Source organism: Monocercomonoides exilis (genome assembly GCF_001643675.1).
Source record: "Monocercomonoides exilis strain PA203 chromosome Unknown scaffold12-1864167, whole genome shotgun sequence".
NCBI classification, from domain to species: Eukaryota; Preaxostyla; order Oxymonadida; family Polymastigidae; genus Monocercomonoides; species Monocercomonoides exilis.
This window is the reverse complement of record NW_027150557.1, coordinates 999996-1024755: the sequence shown is the minus strand read 5'-3', so window position 1 is coordinate 1024755 and position 24760 is coordinate 999996. Positions and strand designations below refer to the sequence as shown.

The 24760-nt window shown below is 37.5% G+C and overlaps 6 protein-coding genes across 6 annotated transcripts; 2 read left to right on the top strand and 4 right to left on the bottom strand.

Annotated features, from left to right (window-relative positions):
* Positions 1-64: 64 nt before the first annotated feature.
* MONOS_5843 (putative UBX domain-containing protein 1 B (Ubx1B)) lies at positions 65-3417 on the bottom strand (the record flags this gene model as incomplete). The annotated part of the gene is made up of 7 exons (XM_067876026.1): positions 65-739; positions 864-996; positions 1156-2504; positions 2557-2689; positions 2769-3001; positions 3065-3262; positions 3390-3417. The coding sequence occupies 7 exons, from the start codon at positions 3415-3417 to the stop codon at positions 357-359; spliced, it is 2457 nt and encodes an 818-aa protein (XP_067731234.1). The 3' UTR covers positions 65-356.
* A 679-nt stretch (positions 3418-4096) lies between these two features.
* On the top strand, positions 4097-7313 carry MONOS_5844 (putative RAC-beta serine; the record flags this gene model as incomplete). The annotated part of the gene is made up of 5 exons (XM_067876027.1): positions 4097-4282; positions 4351-5018; positions 5205-5722; positions 5847-5986; positions 6260-7313. The coding sequence occupies 5 exons, from the start codon at positions 4097-4099 to the stop codon at positions 6950-6952; spliced, it is 2205 nt and encodes a 734-aa protein (XP_067731233.1). The 3' UTR covers positions 6953-7313.
* Positions 7314-8077: 764 nt separating this feature from the next.
* On the bottom strand, positions 8078-12791 carry MONOS_5845 (putative serine/threonine-protein kinase Nek1; the record flags this gene model as incomplete). Its single annotated transcript, XM_067876028.1, has 6 exons — positions 8078-9837; positions 10043-11690; positions 11842-12028; positions 12097-12323; positions 12374-12672; positions 12776-12791. 6 exons carry the CDS (start codon positions 12789-12791, stop codon positions 8078-8080), a joined length of 4137 nt encoding a protein of 1378 aa, XP_067731232.1.
* Positions 12792-12875: 84 nt separating this feature from the next.
* On the top strand, positions 12876-16098 carry MONOS_5846 (uncharacterized protein; the record flags this gene model as incomplete). The annotated part of the gene is made up of 6 exons (XM_067876029.1): positions 12876-13094; positions 13164-13352; positions 13408-13438; positions 13487-13971; positions 14145-14270; positions 14529-16098. 6 exons carry the CDS (start codon positions 12876-12878, stop codon positions 15876-15878), a joined length of 2400 nt encoding a protein of 799 aa, XP_067731231.1. The 3' UTR covers positions 15879-16098.
* On the bottom strand, positions 15962-17911 carry MONOS_5847 (Vacuolar Protein Sorting 23A (Vps23); the record flags this gene model as incomplete). The annotated part of the gene is made up of 6 exons (XM_067876030.1): positions 15962-16247; positions 16489-16725; positions 16839-16908; positions 17027-17129; positions 17201-17624; positions 17702-17911. The coding sequence occupies 6 exons, from the start codon at positions 17909-17911 to the stop codon at positions 16173-16175; spliced, it is 1119 nt and encodes a 372-aa protein (XP_067731230.1). The 3' UTR covers positions 15962-16172.
* A 637-nt stretch (positions 17912-18548) lies between these two features.
* On the bottom strand, positions 18549-20872 carry MONOS_5848 (uncharacterized protein; the record flags this gene model as incomplete). The annotated part of the gene is made up of 3 exons (XM_067876031.1): positions 18549-19360; positions 19459-20787; positions 20848-20872. The coding sequence occupies 3 exons, from the start codon at positions 20870-20872 to the stop codon at positions 18666-18668; spliced, it is 2049 nt and encodes a 682-aa protein (XP_067731229.1). The 3' UTR covers positions 18549-18665.
* Between the last annotated feature and the right edge of the window lie 3888 nt (positions 20873-24760).

Here is a 24760-nt window from a genome sequence, read left to right as displayed (position 1 = left end):
ATTTTTTTGAAGTTATTTCAAATTCATTCAACATTTATTTTTGCAGACTCATATTTACCTCATCCCAATGCTTATTTTTGCTTATTTGTAATTTCCAAAATAAAAAAGAACTTTACAATTTACCTCAAATGTATGCCAGAAATCAAAATAAAAGGAAAAATCAGAATTAAAAGCAAAATATTTTACAAAAGAAAATAAATAAATAAATAAAAAGACATAATACAGACTTATAAATAAGTATGACTCACGCTTTAACTCAATCAAAATTATGCATAACAGAAAAAAGTTATTAATGTTCACACTTTCTCTGGAAACAGAAACAGGAGTCGAACAAAACATATCCAAAATAATTACTATCAACTCGCTGTTTGCCCTTCGTTGTACCCCCAGCCCTTCATTTTGTTCCTCATCTTTTCAAAGAACTTTCCTCCAGACTGCTTCTTTTCCGTCTTTTTCGATGCCTCTGCGCTTGAGGGCATTTCACCTTGATGTGGATCGGGTTTTTGTGCAGTTGCGTCTTTTTTGGAAGAGCTCTTGTTGGACGAGGGAAGTGTGGTGTCAGACGGATGCGGGCGCGCCCGACTGGCAAAGTCGGCTGAAAGAGAAATGGGCTGTTTCTGTCCTGTTGCGGTTGCCGAACAGGAGTCTGAAGAGAAATAAAGCACAGAAGAAGGATACAGTTTGGCTTCTTTTAGCGTCATCTCCTTGTTTGTCAGGCGAGTTACTGGGAAAGTTGTAACTGAATGAATAATAACAACAATGATATGATAAAAACGGACAAGCACATTCAGAGCAAAAAGAAACATAAAATAAAAAAGTTTTATTCAAAAGTAAGAATAAGCAAAGAAGGAATCATTGCAAACTGAGTGTAAACTGTGATCTCCAGTCATAAAGTGTCTCTTGCACCCACCGATCGACATCTTTGATCTTATGCGTCGGAGCAATGAACAGTCCAACCATCGTGTAGCCATTTGGAAATACAATACGAAGTGATGACTAGAGAAAAAAAAAATAAAATAGAATATAAATTGAATTTGAATGGACAAGAACAATTATTAATGAAAAGATTGTTTTATAAGATTCAATTATTGATAGGAATTTTTTCAAAGAAGATTTGAAATTAATAAAAACATCATTGAAATTAAAGCGACAAACAAGTCCATTCCCCGTTTCTGTTCTTCTGTTAGACTTCTTCAGCGAGATCTGCGAAGCCTTCGCATTGTCATCAACGAGCTTTGCATACGACCTGTTCTTTTCCTCCTTTGTCTGCGAATACGCTGCCTCTCCCATTGCTTTTGTGGCCTTCTCCACAGAACGAGAAAGCTGCGAGGCAGAAGTCGTGGGCGGGCGGTAGATAATCCTGCCGTGGTCAGAACGAGACGCCACAAGATACAAAGGAGAAGGAGGCAGCCTGCTCATGCGAGAAGAGGCGGAGGGTGAAGCAGATGTGCTGGCTGAAGTAGCTGTTGAGATAGAGGAAGAAGAAGAAGAAGAGGAGGAGGAGAAGGAAGATGTGGAAGCAGAATAATATGACTGAGTCGAAGCAGAAGGAGAAGTTAGAGATGTCTTCGAAGGGAGCAGCAACTCTTCATCAGGAGATGCTCCAAAAAAGAACTCATCTCCATCTCCACTCAGCTTCGGAGCTTTCATCCTGTGTTTGTAGTCATCCCTTGCCTGAAGCAGCCAATCATCGGCTTCATTGAACTGACTCACATCTTCGTCTCCAAATCCGAGAAACCAATCATCATCTGCGTCAAATGCTGCTGATTCATCATCAACTTTTGGCTCCATACGTTCGTTTTCTTCTCCTTCTCCTTCTTTTTCTCCTCCTTTTCGCTCTTCTTCCATCTTTCGTTCACTTTTTCTCTCGTTTCTCTCGTTATCCCTTTTAACCTCTGGTTTTTCGTTTTCGAGTGCAGAACGTGAGTCATATCTTTCATCTTTATCTTCCATCAGCAGAGATGTCGAAATCTCCTCATTGCCCATCAGCCCACTCAGAGGAGAGCCAAGTGGAGAAGGCTTCCTTTCAGTAGGCACTGTGGGAAGATAGCCAGGAATGGGGCCCTGGCTGATGGGAGAGAAGGGATCAGGCTGTGTCTGCTCTTCGCGGAATGCGGAGAGAAATGAAATTGGCTCGCCAAGTGTGATGTCGGCGAATGGGTTGACTGATGACAGCGGAGGAGAAGAAGGTTGTGTGCTGGTCGAAGAAGCAGAAGCAGAGGCAGAGGCAGAGGCAGAGACAGAGACAGAGACAGAAGCGGAGGTTGAAGCAGAAGCAGAAGCAGAAATGGGTTTTGTCTGCGAGAGTGAAGTGAGTTGTGCAGATGAAGATGGATGAGATGAAAAAGCAGGAGATTGAGAAGAAGTCGAACTTTGATTGGGAGGATTGGTGGGAAGAGACTTTGCTGGTGCTGATGATGACTGATTTTGTGGCTGTGGCTGCTGCTGCTGCTGCTGTGCAGCTCTGTCAAATGAGTCCTGAAGAGAAGCCCACATCACGTCAGCTTACAAAAGAATAAATTATATCGGAATTTCTAATTATGATCTTTATCAAACCTATTTCAATTTCATCTATTACATCATCAAGATGCTTCATTGTTGCAGTATGCATTAATCTCATTGATGCAGATCCGCTGGAAATGCCAAGGGAAGATAGAGTCGCATCTGTCAAATCATTTATCCCTTTAATCTGAATTTTTTTAACAATTCGACATGATGTAAGTGAAAAATTATTTTATTGTGTTGTCAAATAAAAATCAATTTCAAACTTCTCTATGAATGTATATAACAGAAGGCTCCCACCAAAATAGTTCACTGCTACCTCCATTACTTATTCCTCTTTGCCTTACAATGTCAGGATTTGGTGCAACATATCTTGTTAGATTCAGTAATGTTCCTTTTTCAAAAAGTTTAAGAACTCCCCACAGCGAACAAGCAGGGTTAAATTGGCCTATGTAACGACGGCCATTATATGCAAGTGCTAAAGATATTTGTGACTTGTCTGAAAAATTGTGAAAATCATTGGATAAAAATGTTTTCTCAAAATTAAATTCAAAAAAATAACCGCTTTTCTGAAATTTCAATTCTAAAACTGCGCCAGAAGCGATTCCGGTCAATCGAAAAGGCATTGACATGTCGATTGGCTTTCCTTTCAAGCATAATTGGGCATTTGAAACTGGAACAGACAATTCTGAACACGCTTTTTGCAACAATTCTTGCATTGGCAATCCTGGAGTTGCATTTATTTTAGCTTTTCGAAGTCCTTTAGCAACAAAAAATTTGCAAAAATTCACAAATCGTGTTTTTTTCAATTATCGAAAGAAACATGTGAATAAAAATTAAAACAATTTATAATCTTCGAGAACAATATAGCAAAAGCAATCTCGGACCATAAGTTACTGTGACAGTTTTTGACATTTCCTAAAAAGCAGGAAAAAGCCAATTTTATTATTCTTTTTTTATTAAGGGCAGCGAAAAAATCCGAAAAATGACGTTTATTTATATTGCGGATATAATTTTGACATTTGTTTTTGAAAACTCATTTTTCATCTAGATGGATGGATTCATGAACAAGAGAAATCTTAAGTCTCATGTCAATAATTCATTTTCAAAAGACAATAATAAAAACAAATATTTTGAAAAAGTATTTTTATATCTCAAATGATTGGATAGCACTTCGAAAATTGTGAAAATAAATAAACTATTTTCAAAAAATAAAACAAATATTTCGAATTTTTAAAATCTCCGAACTTCTATTCTATTGAATAATACAATTTTCAGCACTGCCTAATGAAAAATATGAATTTCTTCGATAAAAAACTTCTTTCATTAAATCATTTGAATCATTATTGAGTTGTTCTCACAAAAAAAAATTCTTTGAATATTTTTAGTAAGGTATGAGATCTGTATGTCACAAACAAAATTACGTACAACTATTTTTCAAAACAAATTTTCGCTTCGAAAGCAAAACAACCAATCTCAGCAGCCTTCTTTTGATGTTACAAAAATAAGTCAAACAGGAAAGAGGAAGAGTAGAAAGCTAACTTTGTCCGATGATGGAATTCGAAATTTCACGGGTGATACACTCCAAAGATGGATGCAAAATGACACCATTCTTGGCGTTAAACAATTAAAATCAAATCCAATGGAATTTACAATTTCTGCAATTGTAAACTACAAATTTGAAGCGCAAAATTTGGATCAATTAAAAGTTATTTTAGATACTATAGATGCGCTAAAAATAGGAAGAAAATATCTAGACAAAGAAGATAAAGCTCAATTTGTACGCTTTGAAAACTTTAAAAAACAAACGACTAACTTTGATTTGTTATTGATATTTTTTTATTTCAGGAAATTAAAGATGATGAGAAGCAATTCACTCCAGAAGAATGGCTTGTCGCTGATGCAGATAGCGATGGAGAATTTGAGCAAATGGACGCTTCTGGCGATACAGGTACTGCTCCTCCAACAACGTCTTCTCGCTCAACTCTTTCTGATGATTCTGCTTCATCTTCGTTGAAGCCTTCTCCGTTTGTGGGTTCATCAGCTTTCTCTACAGCTCTATCCGGCCCTTCTCCGACCATGCCTGGAGCAAAGCCCAAACATATCGCTAGAATACTATCAGCTGAACCAGTTCTTCCACCTCCATCTCAGCCTGCTGTTCCACTAGGCCATTCAATCACCCGCGAAGCTAACAAAGTCACTGTCAAAGATTTTGAGCTGCTGGCGTGTGTTGGGAAAGGCAGCTTTGGGAAAGTGCTGCAAGTGAGGAAGACTCCGGAGTTTGCAGCGCAGTCGAAGAACGGATACGACGGTCATATTTATGCAATGAAGATCTTAAAGAAGTCTCATATTTTCAAACACCAGCAGCAGTTGCACACAATCACTGAGCGCACAGTGATGGCAACAATTGAGCATATGTTTATTGAGAGGCTGCATTACGCTTTTCAGACAAGCGAGAAGCTGTACATGGTGACAGATTATGCAAATGGTGGGGAACTGTTTATTCATTTAACAAGGTGTGAAAAGAAGTTGTCTTTCTTCTTTTTCTTTTTTATTATCATATTTGGTTGTGTTTTTGTGCGACTTGAATTATTCGATTTTCTGCAACAATGTTATTCCTTTTTTTTCAAAATGTTTATTCAAAAAAAACATTTTTTTTTTCATATAATTCTTATTCTTTTCACACTCTTTATTTTTCTCAGAAACATCCGATTCAAACCAGACGTAGCGCGGTTCCTGATTGCTGAAATAGTCGATGTGATCCACCATCTGCACCGCAAACACATTGTCTACCGCGACCTCAAGCCCGAAAATGTGCTGCTGCAGCGCGATGGGCACGTGATGCTGATTGACTTTGGGCTGGCGAAGATTCTGGAAGAAGAGGAAGATGACGAGAGTGAAGGGTCAGAGGAGCTGGAAGAAGAGGAGGTGGAAGACGAGAGCAGCGACGAAGACGATGATGAAGCTGGGGAAGGAGCAGAGGGAAGAGACGAGAAGTGGCAGCGGCTGAGGCACAACAGGCAGGAAAGGAGAAGGCAGAGCGAGGAGAAGAGAGGGCTGATTGAGCAGAAGATCAAAGAGAGAGAGGAAAGAAGAGCGAAAAGAGCTGAGAAGGCAAAAGCGCGCAGAGAGAGAGAAGCGTCTGAGGCGAAGACGGGTGAGAGGAAGGAGAGGAAAGCAGCGACGACTGGAACATACTGCGGGACTGAAGAATATATGGGTATGATTTACACATATATAATTGTAAAAAAAAAATGTTTTCCCTTTTTTTTTTTTTTTTAAACTTGTCTTGATATTTTCTATTTATCCCTGCTGTCTTTTCATCATCATCATTATTTTAATAGCTCCTGAGGTTATGCTTGGACGACCGTATACAAAAGCTGTTGACTGGTGGAATGTTGGCTATCTTTTCTATGTGATGCTTGTGGGTGATCATCCATTTGTGGCTGATTCTCCTTTCGAAATGAGAAGAAAGACTTTGGCTGTTTGCTCATTTATTTTTTCTTCTTTATGTTTTGATTAATGCTATTTGTGCTTTTCTTTTCTTTCTTTCTTTTCTTCTTTCTTTTTATTAATGAAATGATCATTTCTTTTTCCATCGATCATTTTTCAAACAACTTTTCTTCCTTCAATTCACATGCTAATCTTTTATCTTCTTTCCTTCTCTTTAATAAAATAAACAAATTTCCTTTATCCCTCCCTCCCTTCCCCTCCCTTCCCCTCCCAAATAATTTCACTTCTTTCCACATCCCTTCAGTGTGAGTATTCCATGCCATCATACATTCCAGAAGTGGCACAAGACTTCATCCGCCGCCTTCTCATTGCTGAGCCTTCACATCGGCTGGGCTCTTTGCCACCTGAACGCTATGAGCGCATCTCTTATGTGGCGCGCCGGAGAGCAGAGGAAGAAAAACAGAGGAACGAAAAGAAGAAGCGGAGGAGAGAGAGGAGAGAGAGGAGGAAGCTGAGGGCACAGAAGAGGGATGCTGCAAGTGCTACAAGCACAACAGGCGCTGCAGGTGCGGCGGCGGCGGCTGCTCATGCTGCTGCTGCTGCCTCTGCTTCAGCTTCTGCATCAAGTACAAGCAGCAGCAACAGTGAAGGAGAGAAAGAGCAGAGTGAGAGTGGAAGTTCTGAAGACGACAGCGACTTCTTGTGGCGCGAGCGGCGTGCACGCGGAGTGCTGGGCGGGCACCAGCTGAAGCAGCACCCGCTATTCAAAGGCATTTCCTTCCCGAAATTGCGAAGGAAGCTGATCCCTTCCCCGTTTGTGCCGAGGCTTCCGAAGGGGGATTTGGACTTGTCGTTTGTGGATGAGGAGTTTTTGGCAGAGCCGGCATATGACACGCCTCCAGGGTCGCCAGCGGTGCATCCACACATTTCGGATGAGAACTGGGAGAAGATGGATGCAGCATTTGATGGATTTGATTTCAACGAGGATGTTAATTAAGTTGGGTGTTGGTGTTATTTTCTTTTTTTGAAATGAAAATGTTATTCCATCTGTTTTTTATCAAACAACTTTGTTAATCAAAAAAGGAGAAGCCTTAGCTTTTCTTGTTCTCCATTCAAATGTGTTTTGAAGAATGTTTTTGATGCTTGTAAAGAATATACTGTTTATGCTTCTCATGCCACGTCGCTTTATTTCTTTCTCCTTTATTTTTATTGTTATTATTTCGTTTTTAATTTATTTTATGTTCTTTTCTCTATTTTCACATTTTTTTCATTTTTTTTCAAACTTTTCCTTTTACACTTTTTTTTTTCATTAGCACTTCACATTTCTTATTTATGTTGCCCAAAGCGTGCTGGTTTTATTTATTCTTTTTTAAAATCATTCATCACACATTTCATGCTTCTTTAGGAGAAGTGGAAAAATCGAAAGAAAGAAAGAAAGAAAGAAAGAAGATAGATAGAAAGAAGATAGAAATTAGAAATAAATAAATAAATAACCAGGAAATTGATGTGCAGCTGCAACATGTTAACATGCTGGTGAAGTGATAAAAGGAAGGTGTTGAGGGAGTAAAGATATGAGGTGGTTTGAGATAATATTTCATTTAAAAAGCATTTAGAGTGAGTGAGTGAGAGAAAGAGAAAGAGAAAGAGAAAGAAAGAGAAAGAGAGAGAAAGAAAGAGAAACTAAAAGAAGAAAGAAAGAAAGAAGAAAAAGAAGAAGAAATAGAAGAATTGAAAATAAAGCTTAAAGGAATGAAATTCCTGAATGTATTTTAAACAGATTAAGAAAAAGAAAAGAAAGTAAAAAAAAAAAAAATTGATGAAAAAATGAATAAAAGATAAAATAGCAGATTAGAAAAAGAACAAGAAATAGGCAAAAAAGAGAAAAGAAATCTATTTTAAGATAACAAATAAACACAAGTTGTATTTAAAAAACAAAACAAAACAAACATAAAACTGAAAAAGATCCAAAAAATAAGCACACACCATTTTTAATAACATTTGAATAAAAGAGAATGAATTATTGAATGTACAAAACCTTTAAAGAAGAAAAACATAAAAAGTCAAAAAAAATAAAAAGATAGATAGATAGATAGAAAACAAACAACAGATTAACAATCCACTTTCAAATGCTCACCAGCTCATCCTCTATTTGTATCAGCGTCCTCACCTTCAGCGCAAGAGAAGGGTTTTTGCTGCCCATCATCTGCTTAATCTCCAAGTCAGATAAAAGCTCTTCATCTGCTGCTGTGATCGCATCATCACTTGACTGCAGATATTCATACACGGCATCAAAACACCGCTGTCCCATCTGTGACTCCAGTTGTTCTCTTAGACGCTCGGCTTCTTTCTCTTTTGTTCTTTCTCTTTCTCTTTCTCTTTCTCTGTCTCTGTCTCTATCTCTTCCTGGTTCTCTTTCTTTTTCATCGTTATGCATTTCCTGTTCGGAGGACGTCTGAAGATGAGATGCAACGTGATGTGAAGAAGAAGAAGAAGAAGAAGAAGAAGAAGAAGAAGAAGAAGAAGATCCTCTATGCTTCACCACAAATGAATCACTCAGTTCATTCCCATGAGCAGATCCCGAGCCACTTCCACTTCCACTTCCACTTCCAGAAGCAGAACCAGCTCCTCCATTAGCTACAGATGCACCTGTTGATTGATCTTTCTCTCCCACTGGCTTCTTTGCCGGCGTCTTCAGCAGCTGCAGATACAGCGACAGCGCATCTTCGTATCTTTTCTGCTCTTCCTCTTCTTTTTCGACTGCTTCTTCTTTCATCGTCAGCTCTTCTATCTCCTTTTTCACTAACTCCAATCTTTTCGTCTCTGACAGCAGCTTCTGGTGTGTGTGGTCGGTGCATAGATTGAGCGAGGGGAGAGCAGAAGGTTTTGAAGAAGAAGAAGAGGAGGAGGAGGAAGAGGAGGAAGAGGAAGAAGAGGAAGAAGATGATGATGAGGTTGTTTGCTTAGTTGTATGCTTCTGCTGGTTACGTTTCCCAACTTCTTCCTCTTTCCCTGCTCCTCCTTCTTTCTCGCTCTTCCCTTCCACTTTCTTGTTTTCTTCTCCTCTCTTCGATTTTTCTGACGCTGCTGCTGTCGATTTCTTCACTGCCCCATTCAGCTTCTCCCCCCACTGCCTCAGCATCTCAATCTCCCTTTGCCTTTCTCTTTCTCTTTCTCTTTCTCTTTCTCTTTCTCTCTCTTTCTCTTTCTCTCTCCCCAGCTGAAATGGTTTCGCCCTTGGATTCCGCAGATCCAATGCTACATCCCTCATTCCTGCACAGTTGCGCTGGAACAACAGGAGATTGCGTTTCTTTCGTTCTTCGAGTGATAATTGAGAAGAGGAAGAGGAGGAAGAGGAGGAAGAAGAAGAAGAATTGGAGTTGGAATTAGCATTGGAGTTTGTATTGCTAACATTGCTTGCATTGTTACTATTACTGTTGTTATTAGATGAAGAAGCAGATGTGGTAGAAGGAGAAGAGGAAGGAGAAGAGGAAGGAGAAGGAGAAGGAGAAGAGGAGGAAGAGGAAGAAGAAGAAGCATTTGAGCGAGAAACCTGCTGATGAGACGAAGGATGGGAAACAGCTGCGACAGAAGCTGGTCTGCCCAGTTGTTTGAGCTCTGAGGGAGGTGGAATGGCAGACAGAGGTGGAGGAGAAGAGGATGGGGTTGAATGAGAAGAGGAAGAAGAGGAAGAAGAGGAAGATTTGAAAGGAGCAATTGAAGAAGAAGAAGAAGTAGTAGTAGTAGTAGTAGTAGAAGAAGAAGAAGAGGAAGAGGAAGAATGAGAGGAAGATGAAATAGAACCACGACGTGTGAGGGGAGGGTGGGAGAGGCTTGGAGCACGAGCAGAAATGGGAATGGGCTCAGGTGTGGCTGAACGAGGGACTGAAGATAAAAGAGAAGAGAAGGATGAAAACAAAGAAGGAGGAGGGGAAAAATGGAAAAAGAAGAAAGAAAGAAAGAAAATCAATCAAAAAAAAAAAAAAATCGAACATTGAATAAAAGAAAAGAAAAGAAAAATTAAAGAAAAAGAAAAAGAAAAGAAGAAAAGAAGAAAAATAAATAAGAAAGAAAAAGATAAGCCACAAACCATTTCTAATCATCTCATGCTGTCCATCTTCTTTCTCGCTGTGAAATCTCGATTTGAACGAAGGAATTGGAGGAAGATCAAACATTGTTGACTTGGAAGATCTGTGGTGGGTGATGGGGGAGGCGCTGATGGGAGAGACAGAAGGAGAAGGGGCTGACGAAGTGGTCGATGTGGAAGAGGGGTTTGATGTGGAGGAAGAGGAAGAGGAAGAGGAGGAGGAGGAGGAGGAAGAAGAAGATGAGGAGGAGGAGGATGGGATATTGCCATGTGCAGTGTGAAAGGCGTTTGAATGAAGTTGCTGTGGCTGCCGTTTCTCTTCTGAAGAAGAAGAAGAAGAAGAACCAGAACCAGAAATAGGAAGGCGGAAATGCACAGACTGCCTTCCAGCTTCCAACCTCCCTTTTTCTCTCTCATTCGATCCCCTCGCGCTCAGCGGCCTCTTCTCAATAATCTCCCTCTTCATTATCTTTCCATCATCTTCTCCTTCTTCTTCTTCTCTATCTTCTCTTTCTCTCTCTTCATCATTCAACGCCATCTTTCTCCCTATCAGCAGCGCAGGCACTGCCCCGTAGCTTCCCTTGATGCTGTCTTCGACTCTTTCCAAGTTCTTCTGCATGGCAGCAATACGCTCAGCACAGTTTTCTGCTTCCTTTTCCAACTGCAGCCGCCTCTGGACAAGTGACTCCTTCTGAGAGGAGATGACTGAAGAAGAAGAGGAGGAAGAAGAAGAAGAGGAGGAAGAAGGTTCAGAGATGTGTGGAAGTGGAGAAGGAGGAGAGGGAAGCTTTGGAGTGTGGCTGGAGGGTGGAGAGTGAGGTGGAGAATTGTAATGTGAAGAAGAAGAAGAAGAGGAAGAGGAAGATGAATGTCGAGATAAAACATTCAGACGAGGAGAAGAGCAGCGAGGGGAAGCTGGGGGCTCGTGGTGTTGAGAAGGAAGGGCAGATATCTGGGCAGGGATGGAGGAAAGATCGGGTATGTTGTGATGAGAAGAAGAGGAAGAAGAAGAAGAAGAAGAAGAAGGTGGAGGAATTCTTGAAGCAGAAGAGACACGCCCTTTCATCAGCCTGGGGGAGGAAGCACGAGGTGAGGAAGGAACATAAGAAGGATGTGAAGGAGAAGAGGAAGAAGAGGAAGAAGACGGAGGAGCTGGATTCGGTGAAGGTGAGCGCTGTCTGTATGGCGCTTGGTGATTTGCCTGCTGATTGGACTGTGAATGAAGAGAAAGCTGTGGAATCTGATGTTGTTGAGAGGACTGTGGCTGAAGATGAGGCTGAGGTGGTTGTCTTGTAGTTGATTGACGAGAAGAAGAAGAAGAAGAAGCACCAGCAGAGGCGTATGAAGACGCAGGGCGTGGCAGCATCTCCCGCATTGCCGGCAGCTTCAGCGCCTCAATCTCCTTTCTCCTCTCTTCGTCTCTGATCCTCTTTCTCTCTCTTTCTCTTTCTTCTTCTCCTCTTTCTGTGTCTCTCTGTAATTGCGACTGCAGCGGTGCCTCCGTCAATGGCTTCTTTGAAAGCAGTGAGAGAAGAGGCGGCGGGTTTGGCGGGGCTGAGCGGTTGATGCTCTCTTCGAGCAGAGACGTCATACGCTCTCTGATGAAGGGGAGATCGAGTATCTCTTGGGTGGATGGACGGCTGTGCGGACTCTGGAAAGATGGGAATTATGAGAAAGAGAAAAAAAATATATAATGGTTGTTTATATAATCAAATATAACATAAATGTATGTGTGATCAAATAAAAAACGGATATATTTTTTTATTGAAATGTGCAATGTTGATTGTTTTTTATTTGCAAACCTGACGCAGCATTTTTGTTATCAAATCTTGCAAATTGCGTCCGTAACTTGAAGGAATTGGTTGGAATCTGCCTTGAGAAATCTTCACAACAAGCTCTTGATAGTTGCGTGCTTCAAATGGATGGTTCAATGTGCACATCTCATACAATAAGCACCCTAATGCCCAAACATCGGATTTATAACCGTAGCTGTAACATAATTAATGTTTAAAAAAATAGTTGAAAAATTATAAATTGAATTTGAAGAAAGTGTATACGGTTTGTTTTGACTCAATTCAGGAGACATGTAATAAGGTGTTCCAACGAGTGTGTGAGCAAGATCCATTGTTCCTGACAAAGTTCTGGATATCCCAAAATCACCAAGTTTTATAAAGCCTTGCTTTGTTAGAAAGATATTTTGTGCTTTGATATCTCGATGCAACACTTTTTTACTGTGAATAAAATCGAGGCCAATTGTCATTTGAGTAAACCAGTCTAAGACTTGCTATTTTTATAAAGAATATATGTTACAAATTTAAACGAAAAATTGATAACCTCAACAGGAATAAGTTGTTTTCTTTTCTTGCAAAGTTGGATGTATCCATTTAAATCACCATCATCACAGTATTCCATCACAATGCAAAATTGCCTTTGATCAATGAAGCTTTCACCGTAACGAACAATAAAAGGATTATTGAACATTGCAAGCATTCGCACTTCTTTTTGAGCAACTGCTGTTTCTTTTGGATCGGTAAGAGGTATCGCCTTTAGAACATAATGCCTCTTTCTAGTTCGATGAAACACTAAATACACTTTTCCAAATGAGCCCTTGCCGATTTGTTTCAAGACTTGATCTGTGAAAATTTAAACATAAACAGGTTAGAAGTTCAATTTTTATCAAATGAAATGCAAGAAATTAAATAAAAGTATTAAGCGATATGATAAAAACCACCATACAGTCTTTAAGGCTCATTATGAATATCTTTCAAACAATTCACAGATCACTATTGCCATTTTATTTTTTGAAAAATTCCCTTAACTTAAATTTCTCAAATATATGAGTGGAGGAAGCGAGGCTTCCCCCTTCCCGTGGTCTGTACAAGATCGGTCAACAAATAGATTTCGAACTTTTAATAGTGAGGATGAAGATGGAGCGAGGAGAGGAGATTTTGAAGATGATTTATCGACTAAACGATTTCGTGGAAGAAAATCACAACTAGAATTGCAAAGAGCGAGAGTTGCAAATCTTAGAAAGCATAAAACTATTATGCAATATGTTTGCTTATGGCTTTTTATTTCGAAATTTTGATTCATTTTTTTCTGCATTATTTCTCTATCTAAAAAGGAAAAACAAATTCCAAGCATTATGGAGCAGCTTAAATCACCTTCAACAGAATCTATTATTCAAGCATTAAATTCATTAAATGACACATTACGATTATTTGATCCTCATATTGCAGAATATGTTTGTAAATTTGATTTTTACACACTATGTGGAAACTTTTTGGCGCGCGATGATCTTCCACAAATTCAAGTGTGACAATATTTATTTCCTTTTATCGCAATGTTTTTTATAAATTTTTTTGCAGGTTCTTGCGGCTATGTGCCTTGTACATCTGAGTTTGTAATTCAATATTTTTCTAAAAATTAATTATGAATTTTTCATAGCTGCTGTTGTTGAGGGACAAAATGCAATGAATCTGTTATACTCATCAGCGTTTCCTCATCTTGTTAGACTTGTCACTTCCCCAAACATTGAACTACAAATACATGCAATTTGGGCTCTTTCAAATGTTGCAGAAGAAAAAAGACAAGCGATTAGCGTTATAAAAAAAAGTGGAGTTGATACAAAAATTTTCTCTGTAATATCTTCTATAGTTAAATTACCTGGGATTTGGGAGCAAATGGTGGAAGAAGGAGAAAGAGAAGCAATGAGCAAGGATTATGACAGTATCGATACAAAGACTTCATGTGGTGTTTTAATTCAGTCAACATATTTTGTTGGTCTTATGCTGAAGATGGCAGATATTCAGGAAGATGCGATCGATGCATTAATCATGCTGCTTCCCATTCTGTCTACAAAACTTTCTGTAAGAATTGCAATTATTTCATCAATCGGAATAGTTGCTGAGAAATCAACGCGTTTAGCTAAGGTAGGTTGAATGATTGAAAAAAAGAAAGTTAAAGCTTCTATATATTTGTTGCAATTTTATTATTATTTTCGAATTTCTCGTTTCTTTTACGAAAACACATTTTTAATTTGGTCTATTATTTTTGTTTATTGGGGGAAAAAAAATGGATTCAATTTTATTGAAATATATATTAGCTTTTAATTGACCAAAACTATGCGCCTATGATTGCGAATGATCTGCAGTCGCCCGATCGAATGCTGAAGTATTTTTGGGTCAAAGCCATTTGCGGGATTGCTTATCTGGAAGATAATTACGTGGAGGTTTGGAGTGAATGTTTGAATCTTTTTTTTTTTTTTAATTTGGCCTCTTTGAAATTTTCACGATTAATTATGAATTTGCTTTGATATTCTCGTTTAATATTTTATTTGTTTATCATCCCTTATCTTATTCTTTTCTCTTTTCCCTTTTCCCTTTTCCATTTTTATGTCTATTCTATTTATCAAATTCCACTATGAAAAAAAATATTTTTTTTTTGAATTTTTTTCTTTTCAACATCCCTCCCCCTTACCCCACCCCAGAAATTAGACCAAGCAGGGATCATCCCCTTGTTGGTGAACATCAGCGACGACGCGCACAACCCAATCCAACAGAAAGAGGCGCTGTTTGCCCTTTCGAACATCACGTCTGGCCAAAAAAACGAGTTTTCAGCCCATTTTGTGGAGAGCAACGGGCTGGAAGTGGCGATCCGTGCGTTTTTCCTCCCGAACATCGCAATCGAAGCGAGGCTGTCTGCGCTTGTCTGCATCCGAAACACGTTCTACCTCAGCTGGGAGAACGCAGATATGGTTGTGCGGGCGGGCTTTGTGACTGCCCTAGTCTCGAACTTGAACTCACCTTCATCGAATTTCCAGGCGGAGATTCTTTTGACGCTGTATATCCTTCTTGTCTTTGGGAAGAAAGAAGCACAATGCATGGAAGACGGCACGATTTTGCTTGCAAAGTCCACTTTTGGTGAAGCGCCTGTGCTGAAGAGCTCGCTGCAGGAAGCGAGTGATGCGCTGGCAGAGAAGATGGACTCGATGGATGAGTCGCAGCAGAAGCAGGAGATGCAGCCAGAACAGCAGATCCGCATGGACGAGATGCTGAAGGCGACGCTGGAGCAGCAGACAGCGATGCTCAGCGACGATGAAAGAGACATCCTGCAGACGTACAACTACAACCGGGTGCTTTATGAGATCGACACGGCAGATGGAATAGAGCTCATCCTGAAGCTGTGCAAGTCGAAGAACAGCAGAGTCAAAGAACAGGCCAAGCTGATTGTCCTGAAGTTCCTGAAGCCGTTTGTGGAAGAAGAGCGCAGACGGGCTGAGGAAGTCGACGAGGAGCAGATCAGCAAAATGATCTCTGCTCCTTTTCCGCCTTCTCCAGCAGCACTTCCACCCAGCAGTAGCTCTTCCTTTGCTCCTTCTTTGACCTCTTTCCCCAATTACACATCATCTGCTCCTGTTTCGTCTATGACTGCTCCTCCACCAATGAACTCTGGTTCAGTGATACCATCACCACTCACTTTCTCTTCCCAGCCAGCTTTCGCACAGCAGTCTTCTTCTTCTTCTCTTCCTTCTCCTGCTGTCTTTCCACCACAGCCAGCGTTTACACCAAGCGTCGCAACGTTTCCGCCACAGGTTATCTCTTCTCCTTCTGTGCCTTCATCTTCATCCTCATTCTCATCATCATCTTCCTCTTCCTCTTCACCTTTTTTGTATCCTCCTTCTCCTTCTCCTCCTCCTCAATCAGTGCAGCCAGTCAATTCGCTTATGCACCAGCCAGTTCTGCCCATTTCTGCAGTTAATGCTGCACAGAGCAATCTTTTACCCACCTCATTCACAGGCACTTCTTTTCCTTTTACAGAATCTTATTCACCTCATTGAGCTTTTATTTTTTTCATTTTTCATTTTAAAATTAAAATGCATCACTTCTCTTGTAAAGTCATGTCAGAAGAAAATGAAATTTCTTCTTAGAAATAATTTCTTTTTAAAAAAAGAAAAAAATAAAATAAAAAGAAATAAAAAGAAATAAAAAGCTATCACTAAAATTCGAAAAGAACACAAAATACATAAAACAATTGAACATAAACAGAATAAAAAAAAACAAATAAATCTGCAAGCTTCCTCAAAAGAAAAACAAAATATAAAAGATAATGAATAGAATCAAAACTATTGATATCACGTGCTTGATGGGGATAGTGCGTAGAAATCCTTCAGATTCTGTATGTGCTGTTTTGCCATTTTTCGAAGCACCTTTAATAAATAGAAGCAGGGGAAAAATGAAATGAAAATGATAAATGATAATTAGAAATGCAAAGAAAAAATGTGATTGAAATTGAACATTAATAAACAAAATTTGAAATTATGTTTTCAAAAAAGAAAAAGAAAAAGAAAAAGAAAAAATTGAAGCAGCAATGTGAATTTTTCCATGAATTACTCACTCCAACAGAAGACATTCTGATTGCCAGAAATATAAAAAATTCCTTTTTCACACCATCATTCGCTGTGGATACTCTTCATCTGACATCTGCATCCGGCTGAACTTCTTAGTTATGCTGTCAAATGCATCCAGCTCAGCACGCAGTTGCATTTTCTTGAATTCAACAGGATCAGCCGGAGCAGCTGCCTCTATCACATCGGTTATCACAGGCTTTTCAGGATGCTCGCTTAGCCAGGCCATTATTTGAATGTTGCGGTCTTGGATGAAAGATAGGGCTGAAGTCAATTTTATCTTTGTGATTGAAAATATGATTTTCAATTTTATGGAAAACAAAATATTGTTTTATTTATGAATAATACATGACAAATGCATTAAAAGTTGGCAAAATGAAGAAATCTGAAAACCTCATCTTCCAGCAAGTTGTCCTGTATTTTTTGAAGAAGAGGAAGCTGTTCCTGCAAAACGGGCTTCATTCTTTTTGACAAAATTCCGGTTTGAATATTTTTTGTAGTTATTATCAGAAAAACACATTTAAAGAGAGATAAAAAAATTGTTATGAGGGTTTCAAAAAAAACGCAATGATAAGTCAAACTTTAGCAATTCTCCTCTTTCTCGATTCTTCTCTTGGTATATTTCGACCATGACTTCATTTGTTAATTCTCCCAACATCAATGACAATTGCCTTTTCTCTTCATCTAACAAACAAATAAGAAAAACATAAATTAAATATTTGTCAGAAAATAAAAAACTGGGAAAAATAATAAACCTATCTGTTCGGATGTCTTTTCTTCATTTTCTCCATTTCTTTTTGGGAGCTGAGGTGTTGCTGATGCACTTGAATAAGAAGACTGCGAAGTTAACGAAGAAGGAATTGGTTCAGGAAGAACGGGAAATGTACCAAAAGGTCGAGTTAATAAAGGAGAAGCTGGATAAGAAGATGCTGTTTTCAAATAAGATGAATCATAAACAGTCTGTATTTTCTGATATGCGTCTGGAAGAGGATTTAGACTTGTGCTAGGGATTGTACTTTGAATTGATTGAACTTCAACAGATGATGCGCTCGAAGTTGCACTGTCTTCTTTATTTATCAAAATAAAATCTGATTCCATTTTATCTGGGAAAAATTTTGGTAGTTGGACTGTGGCCTGCTGCTTTGGATATGTTGATGTAGGTAAGGATGAACGAGAATGCTAATTTGTTTTGTCAAAAACAAAATCGAAAGAAAATAAAATTTTAAGTTAAAGTGAAATAGGTCAGCATTCAATACCAAAGGAGATTTTTGTGAGAATGATGAAGCCATTTCTTCAAAAACGTTCATTACAGAATTTGAACTTTTCCAATTCTTTAAAACACTGACTTCAACTGTTCCATCTGTCCTCACAGTTGGATGGGCTGATGGAATATACATATCTGATGTAGGTACGATTTTAACATGAGGAGGAGTGAATGGAAATTCTGAATTAAACACAAAATGCATTGGAAAATGATATTGTATTCCTTCAATATATATTGGGAATAGGCAATCGATTACAAGATTTTTGACAGCTAAAATATCAAAAAAATAATTAATTATAAAATTTAGAAAAATATAATCACACAGAAACTTAATGATAATAATTCTGATTTGCATTTCTTTGTATTCGCAAGAATAAAACTAAATGCTTCCTTAACTGCTTCCGGATTTTCAAAGGATGTTTTATCAATGGAGGATAGCACTGCTTTATTGTTTCGGAAGTTAGAGCTAGACATTTCCGAAGTTCAATTTCATTACTTTGCCATTATATATTTTTTAACATCTTTTTTTTGTTCAATTCTTTTTTTCAAATGTTTTTGGTTCAGTTGGGAATGATGAATAAATAGTTATTCAAATAAGATGACAACCTAATATTTTCATTTTAAAATGAGAAACAAATATCATTAATGTCGTGATATATCTATCTAATAAAGCTTTCTTTTTCCCCTCTTTCATACGATCATTCAAATAACGAACGTTTTATGTATTTCACTTGTTTAACTTTTATAAATCTCATTTGTTGTCAAATGTTAAAAAAACTATTATTATAGTTAACAAAAAATAAGCTTTATATTTAAAAAAGATAGAACAAAGACGTGCATATGAATTTTCTTTTTCATGATATGCAACAGAATTCGATAAAATATTTTCTTTTTCACTTGAATTTTCTTTTATCGTATCCACTTTTCAATTTCTCATCAATCTGCTACTCAAACAACTATCCTAATTCTTTCTTCCAATCGATTCGAAATACAACGCTTGCTGCTTTTCTATTTTTAGTTTTCACTTCGTAGTTCAGCTTCTTTTTCAACCACAAATCCTCCATGTCATAATCTCGATGAGAAAACAAATCTTCAAATAATTCCTTTCTTACAGCTGCAAAATTTGTTTTCCTTTCAATGATGTAGCTTTCACGCTCTTTTAATTCCACCTCTTTTTGATCACATTGTGTCCAAAGTTGTTGAATCAGAACATTTGATTTCAGCAATTCTTCAACAAACAATGCCATTTCCTTCACATATTTCTCTGGATCACGCCCAGTTTTCTTTATTCTCTTGAAAGTTCTGTGATTCCACATTCCATCAATATAGCGTGGGAAAAATTCTTCTTTGTCAAACAAAATATCGTTGTATTCCAATGGCTTGATCTTGCTTTCAACTGTATTCAAAACAACTTTCGTTGGAGCTTCACAATCTTCTGCAACCTGATTTTCCATTTCTATTTTTTGAGCAAAGCAATTCCTTCGTTCTTGTTCTGCAGCTTTTGAATAACTTCCTCCTTTTGCCATAAGATATGCATTCAACTGGTTTCTCTTTCTCAGATTTCGCTTATAATCGTCAGTGCTGTTGCTACAAAAGCTCATTTCAGGATGTGAATAAGCATTGTTGCAGACTTTGACATTCGATGGAAAGCCTTCACACAAATAAATAATAATGATAATGATAATAATAATAATAATAATAAAGCCCAAATTCCAAAAGAAAGAGAAATAAAGTCAGCAAATGGCAAACCAAGCTGATTCAATTTAGAAGCAGATATCTGTGTATTTATAAAATGATAGCCATCTTCAAGTTTTCTCAGCTCATGCATCGAGTCTTGAAATGAACAAAAATGATCATTGCGTTCTTCGGAGGTTAATAAACTCTTTGCTGAATCAGGCTGAAGCTGCTCTTTATTTTCGCTAATTTCTTCCTTTTTTGACAAGCAATCTATTTTATCTTCTGTGTTATTTTTACTTCCTTCTTTCGAGTGATGATGCAGTTTGTTAGAACTTCTCGATTTCGCTTTCAAATCAAAGAAATGGATCAAACCTGATTCGTCATTCTTTGTTGTTGTCACAGATCCAAATTTTTTATGGACTTCTTCATCAAAAACTTCCAACGATGATAAAGTTTGCTTTTTAATTTCTTCTTCATCTTTTTCTTTCGCTTTCTTTATGAGCATTCTTAATCTGTTCAATTCTTCTGCTTCTGATCCTTTCTCTTCAGCTTCTTGAATTGCAGTTCTCAATTCTTCAATTGTGATATTTCTCCCTTTCTCTTCTTCTTCCCTCCATTTCTTTTCCTCTTCTTCCCACAGTTCGACTTCAGCATCATCCGTCATCCAGGTTTTCTTTGGCCATACTCCAAAAACTTTCACAAATTCTTTGGCTTCTTGTATCTGTTTCTTAATTAAGTTAATTTTCTTTCTGACTAATTTTTTCTTTGCATCATTTTCAAATCCAATATTCGAAATGGAATCACTATCTTGCATTTCAAGAACAAACTTTTTATCCTCTGTCCCCCACCTATTTAGCAAAATATTCATGTGATATCGAACTATTCCTGATTTTTTTCTTCCTTCAATTTCAATGTCTTCATCATGTATGGTTGAATTTCCACCTGTTATTGCAAGTTGATATGCTTCACTTTTCGTTTCCCCATTCAAAAAATCAGCAAGTTGTCTGGAATCAAAAGTAACTTCTGCTTCAAAATCTTGAGTAAGCGCATAACTTGGAGAATTGATGTTTCTTTCTTTATCATTGATGGATGAATAATTTCCAGTAACAGCTCTGATTTTTTCATTTTCTGTAAACCAATCCGCTTTTAACGAATCAACCAATAATTTTTGCTTTGGACGATCAAAGAAATTTCCGCTTATTTGACAAAAATTAGAAGAGTCATGCGATTCGCTTGACTGAATTTCAAATGGAATTGAAGACTCTATTGTCTTTGATCCAGTTGGGATCAAAGATGAAACGTTCATATCGGAAATAAAGGATCTCTCAGAAGTTTTTAATGAAGGAAACTCTTTTTTGAAATTCATTTGTTCGGTACCATGTTTTCTAAAACTGAAACTTTCTAATGTTAATTCAAAAGAAAAAATAAAAAAGAATGCAACAAATTTATAATTAGATATACTTGATCCTAGCGATGGATGTTCCATTTTTTGATTATCATTATCAGAATGTGAAGATGAAAAATAATGATATATACTCTTTTAACAAAAGCAAATAAAGAAATTTAAAAATAAAAAAGACTCAAACTTCATTCATATCATCAAATTACAAAAAATGTTTTGAGAAAACTCAAATATCAAAATAATCAGTACGAAAGACTATTATTAAGGCAAACGGGATCATGAACAGAAACTTCAAGTATTATCTTGTGAAAAATCTATCACAAGAAAGTTCAAGAAACTCAATGTTTTAATGAATACGGAAACAAAACTTTCATTCAATGAACTTCTTTGATAAACTTAAAAATTTCGATGAAAAAACAAGAACAATTCAAAACATGTTTTCGAATAAAAATATTGAAAATATAAACGCAAATATTGAAAAATACTGAAGCCAAGTTATATAAGCCAAATGCATCATTTCCGTTATTGTTTAATTTTTTGCTCAATTGATGTTTGAAAGGATTTTGAGAAAAACTGTTCCGGGAAGATTTTTTTTGTTCAACATTGAATGGCTCTTCAACGCAATAAAACCATCTTTCCTTTGCATCTTTCAATATAATGTCACAGCAAAGCACTTCTCTCAAAATCAAGACTTATTTTTTCATTTTCATTTTTCTTTTGAAAAAGAAAAGAACAAAATCTTTCAAAGAAGAAAACAGAAAAGAGCAAAAACAATGGAGCAAAGGAGATTGCGGGAGACTCAGCAAGGAAGCACTCAAACGCATCAAAGCGAGAATTGCAGATTCACATGAATCGATATTCATACTGTTGCATCGGAGGAACGAGAAGGAGGTGACAGCAATGAAGAAGAAGGAAAAGGAAAATATATCGAAAGTGAAGACGATGATGAAGGGAATAAGAAGAAAGCGGATGAGAAAGTTGGAGATGCAAAGGATGCACAGGATGCCCCTTCGATGGGACAAGAAACAACAGGATTATCTTTTTGCTGCGCTTGGGATTTCAATTGGCAGCAAAGGCATATCAGCCTCAAATTATCTGGGTAGGTCAAAGGAATTCAGACGAATACTTCAGTTGGCTCCGGTTTGGCTCTGTGTGCCTGACAACAGAAGAAGAAAGCATTCTGAGGCTTATCACGCATTCAAATTGTCGTTTCTGCGTTCCGAGTCGCTTTTTCAGGAAGATCCATAAAAATGAAACGTGCAACAGCAATTGGAGTCTCAGAATGATATCGATGAGAAAAGGAAAAAAAGAAAAAAGAAAATTGAATGAAGAACATTTCGCCATCATCATCGAACTCAATGATTACTTCTTCTTTTCTTCTTCTCTTCTTCTCAAATCTGATACATGGCAAAAAGCATCCAAAAATAAAAAAACTTATTTTTTTTATATATTTGCCTTTTTGCAAATATTAAATGATATTGTCCAAACATACTCTCTTTTCTTTGACCATTTTGTCTGTTTCACTGAATTCTTCTTTCGTTTCTTCAGACTCAAATACTTTCTCATAAATCTCTTCAAGCATTTTGTTCGTTTTTTCAACTTTCTGCGCTTTCTCATCCTCGCATCACACACCTGATTCATCAAGAAATTTCACAAAAATCCAAAAATAATTCAAGAAAAATTGAAGGTGCCAAAAAGTTAAAAATAAACAAACTCGATAAATGTTCAATCACTGGCTCCACATGAATCTCTTACATACTTATCACAAATGCTCGACCTCGCTCTGTTTGCAGCAAAAAAGCATTCAGTTTGCTGTGCTAAGTTTTTTCAACCAACAAAGAAATCGATAAATGCAAACACTGTTTATCATCTTGCAAAATGAAAAGGTTACAGTCCAAAACTTATACGTTGCTTTTTTAAAGCTTTAGAAGAAGTGTGAGAACAAAGAAAAGAACGATCTATTTGGCTGCATAAGACAAAAAAAAGCGAAAAACTTTTGTTTCTTTTTGATCAAACCAACAGTTGATTTGAATGAGGCAGAAATTATTTTCATGCCATATTCACTTCATGAATTGCATTTGTTTAGTTTTAGTGATCGACCTAATTTCTAACATGAGAATGGAGTTTGACAGAAGAAAAAAGAAAACAAGAAAAATGCAAAATTCCTAAAGAGAAAGAATTTTCTTCCTTTTCCAGAAGTTGATTCGGACTGAAAACAAGAGCGTTTGATATTTTCACTCTTAACATATTTTATTGGTTATTTTGCTTTCAGTGATGACTCTGCTCGTAAAGGCGGAAGGGATTGTTTTGATGAATGAAATGAAAGCCCAACTATCGGATTATGCTTGGAAAAGAAGCATTGATCATCATGGGCAAGCGCATGTCAAATGGCAAAAGAACGAGAATAAATGCTTCAATTATGAAAGCCTATTTGATCGCGGGGAAAATGGATAATTTGAAGAATTATTTGGATGGCAAGGCTCCAGCAGTGAAGATACAAATTGCAATGCTTTACAGGCCATTTCAACAGCAGATGCTCGCATGTTTTCAAGCAATTTCATTGGAGGCTTAAGGCGGAGAAAACCTCTTATCTGCTCGTTGAAAGAAAATTGATCGAAAAATATAACAAAAATATTGTTTCTTCCGAGGCGCGTGCAGGAAGTGTACAATCTAGTTATTTTCTTTCAGCAGAAAGCAATGGCATCTCTCAAATGGAAGCTGGAAATACAATATTTCAGCTTCTACTCCATCAACATGAAGTGATCGGCAACCATTTTGATTCATTTTCAGAGGATCCTCTATGAATCAGCTCATTCTTCTTTGGACAACCGATGAAACTCCCTTTCCTTTTCATTTGCAACATCTGGATGCAATCGCCTTTAAAAGCGAATGAATGGCCTTCAAATACTCCTCGATTTCTTATTTTTTTTGTTATCGACGTTGCTGACACATTAAAAGTCTTTTTCTTTTTATCATTAGCGCTGCATCTCTCAAAATGCTTCACCCACAAAATAATCATCTTCTTTTAGAGCATTTCTGGCAGTATCAATAGCTTTCACAGCCTTTAAATAAAAAAGAAAGCACCTTTTCAAAGCATTAGCTGTAATAACTGGTACAAACTTATCAATCGAGTTGCTCTATTGGAAACGCCGATGGAAAAGAGTCTTTTCTTCTCTCTATAAATACAACGTGAATATGTTTTGATTTCATGAAGGATGAAGATCCGACCTATTCTCCTCCTTCTCTGCCTTTGATTCAGATGGTCCATTCTTCAAACTTCTACGGAAATGCAAAGAGGTTTTAACCTTTTCATTTGCCTTGTCCGACTTGCCGCAGTTTATTTTGAAAGGAGCAGCTTTCGATCGATCTTTTCCAGCACGACATGTTTCTGGCAGCTGACAAGAACCCACAAATATGGGCATTTTGAGAAATACCAAGGATAATGCATGCGCATAAACTTATCCAGGCAATTTGACGACTCAGACCTAAAAGACATGCAAACGTCAATTCTGAAGATGATTTTCCAACAACATTTAATAAGGCCAGCATTACAAATCAAACAAAATAGATGAAATATGATCATCCAAACTTGAGATGGAAAAAAAGAGAAAAGTTATTCAAAAGGAGAAGCAAAGTTTTGATGCCATCCTTCCAAAGTTGCATCTTCATTTCATCTGTATTTGCTTCGATTCATCTAAAAAAAAAATAGCCTGATGCCGCAAACACACCTAAAGCAAAACATTGATGGCGATTTTAATAAAGCGATACAGGCACTGCAAATAGTGGGACGCTGGATGAAGGTCTAATATTGGTGATCCCAGTTCGTTTGCACGACGGAAAGAGCAGAAATAATGAGAGATCCTTGAACTTTGGCATCGAGGCAATGGGAAAAAGGGAAGAAGAAGAAGAAGAAGAAGAAGAAGAAGAAGAAAAGCGATGATAGGGATTGTGGTGTTGGGTATTGCAAGAGGC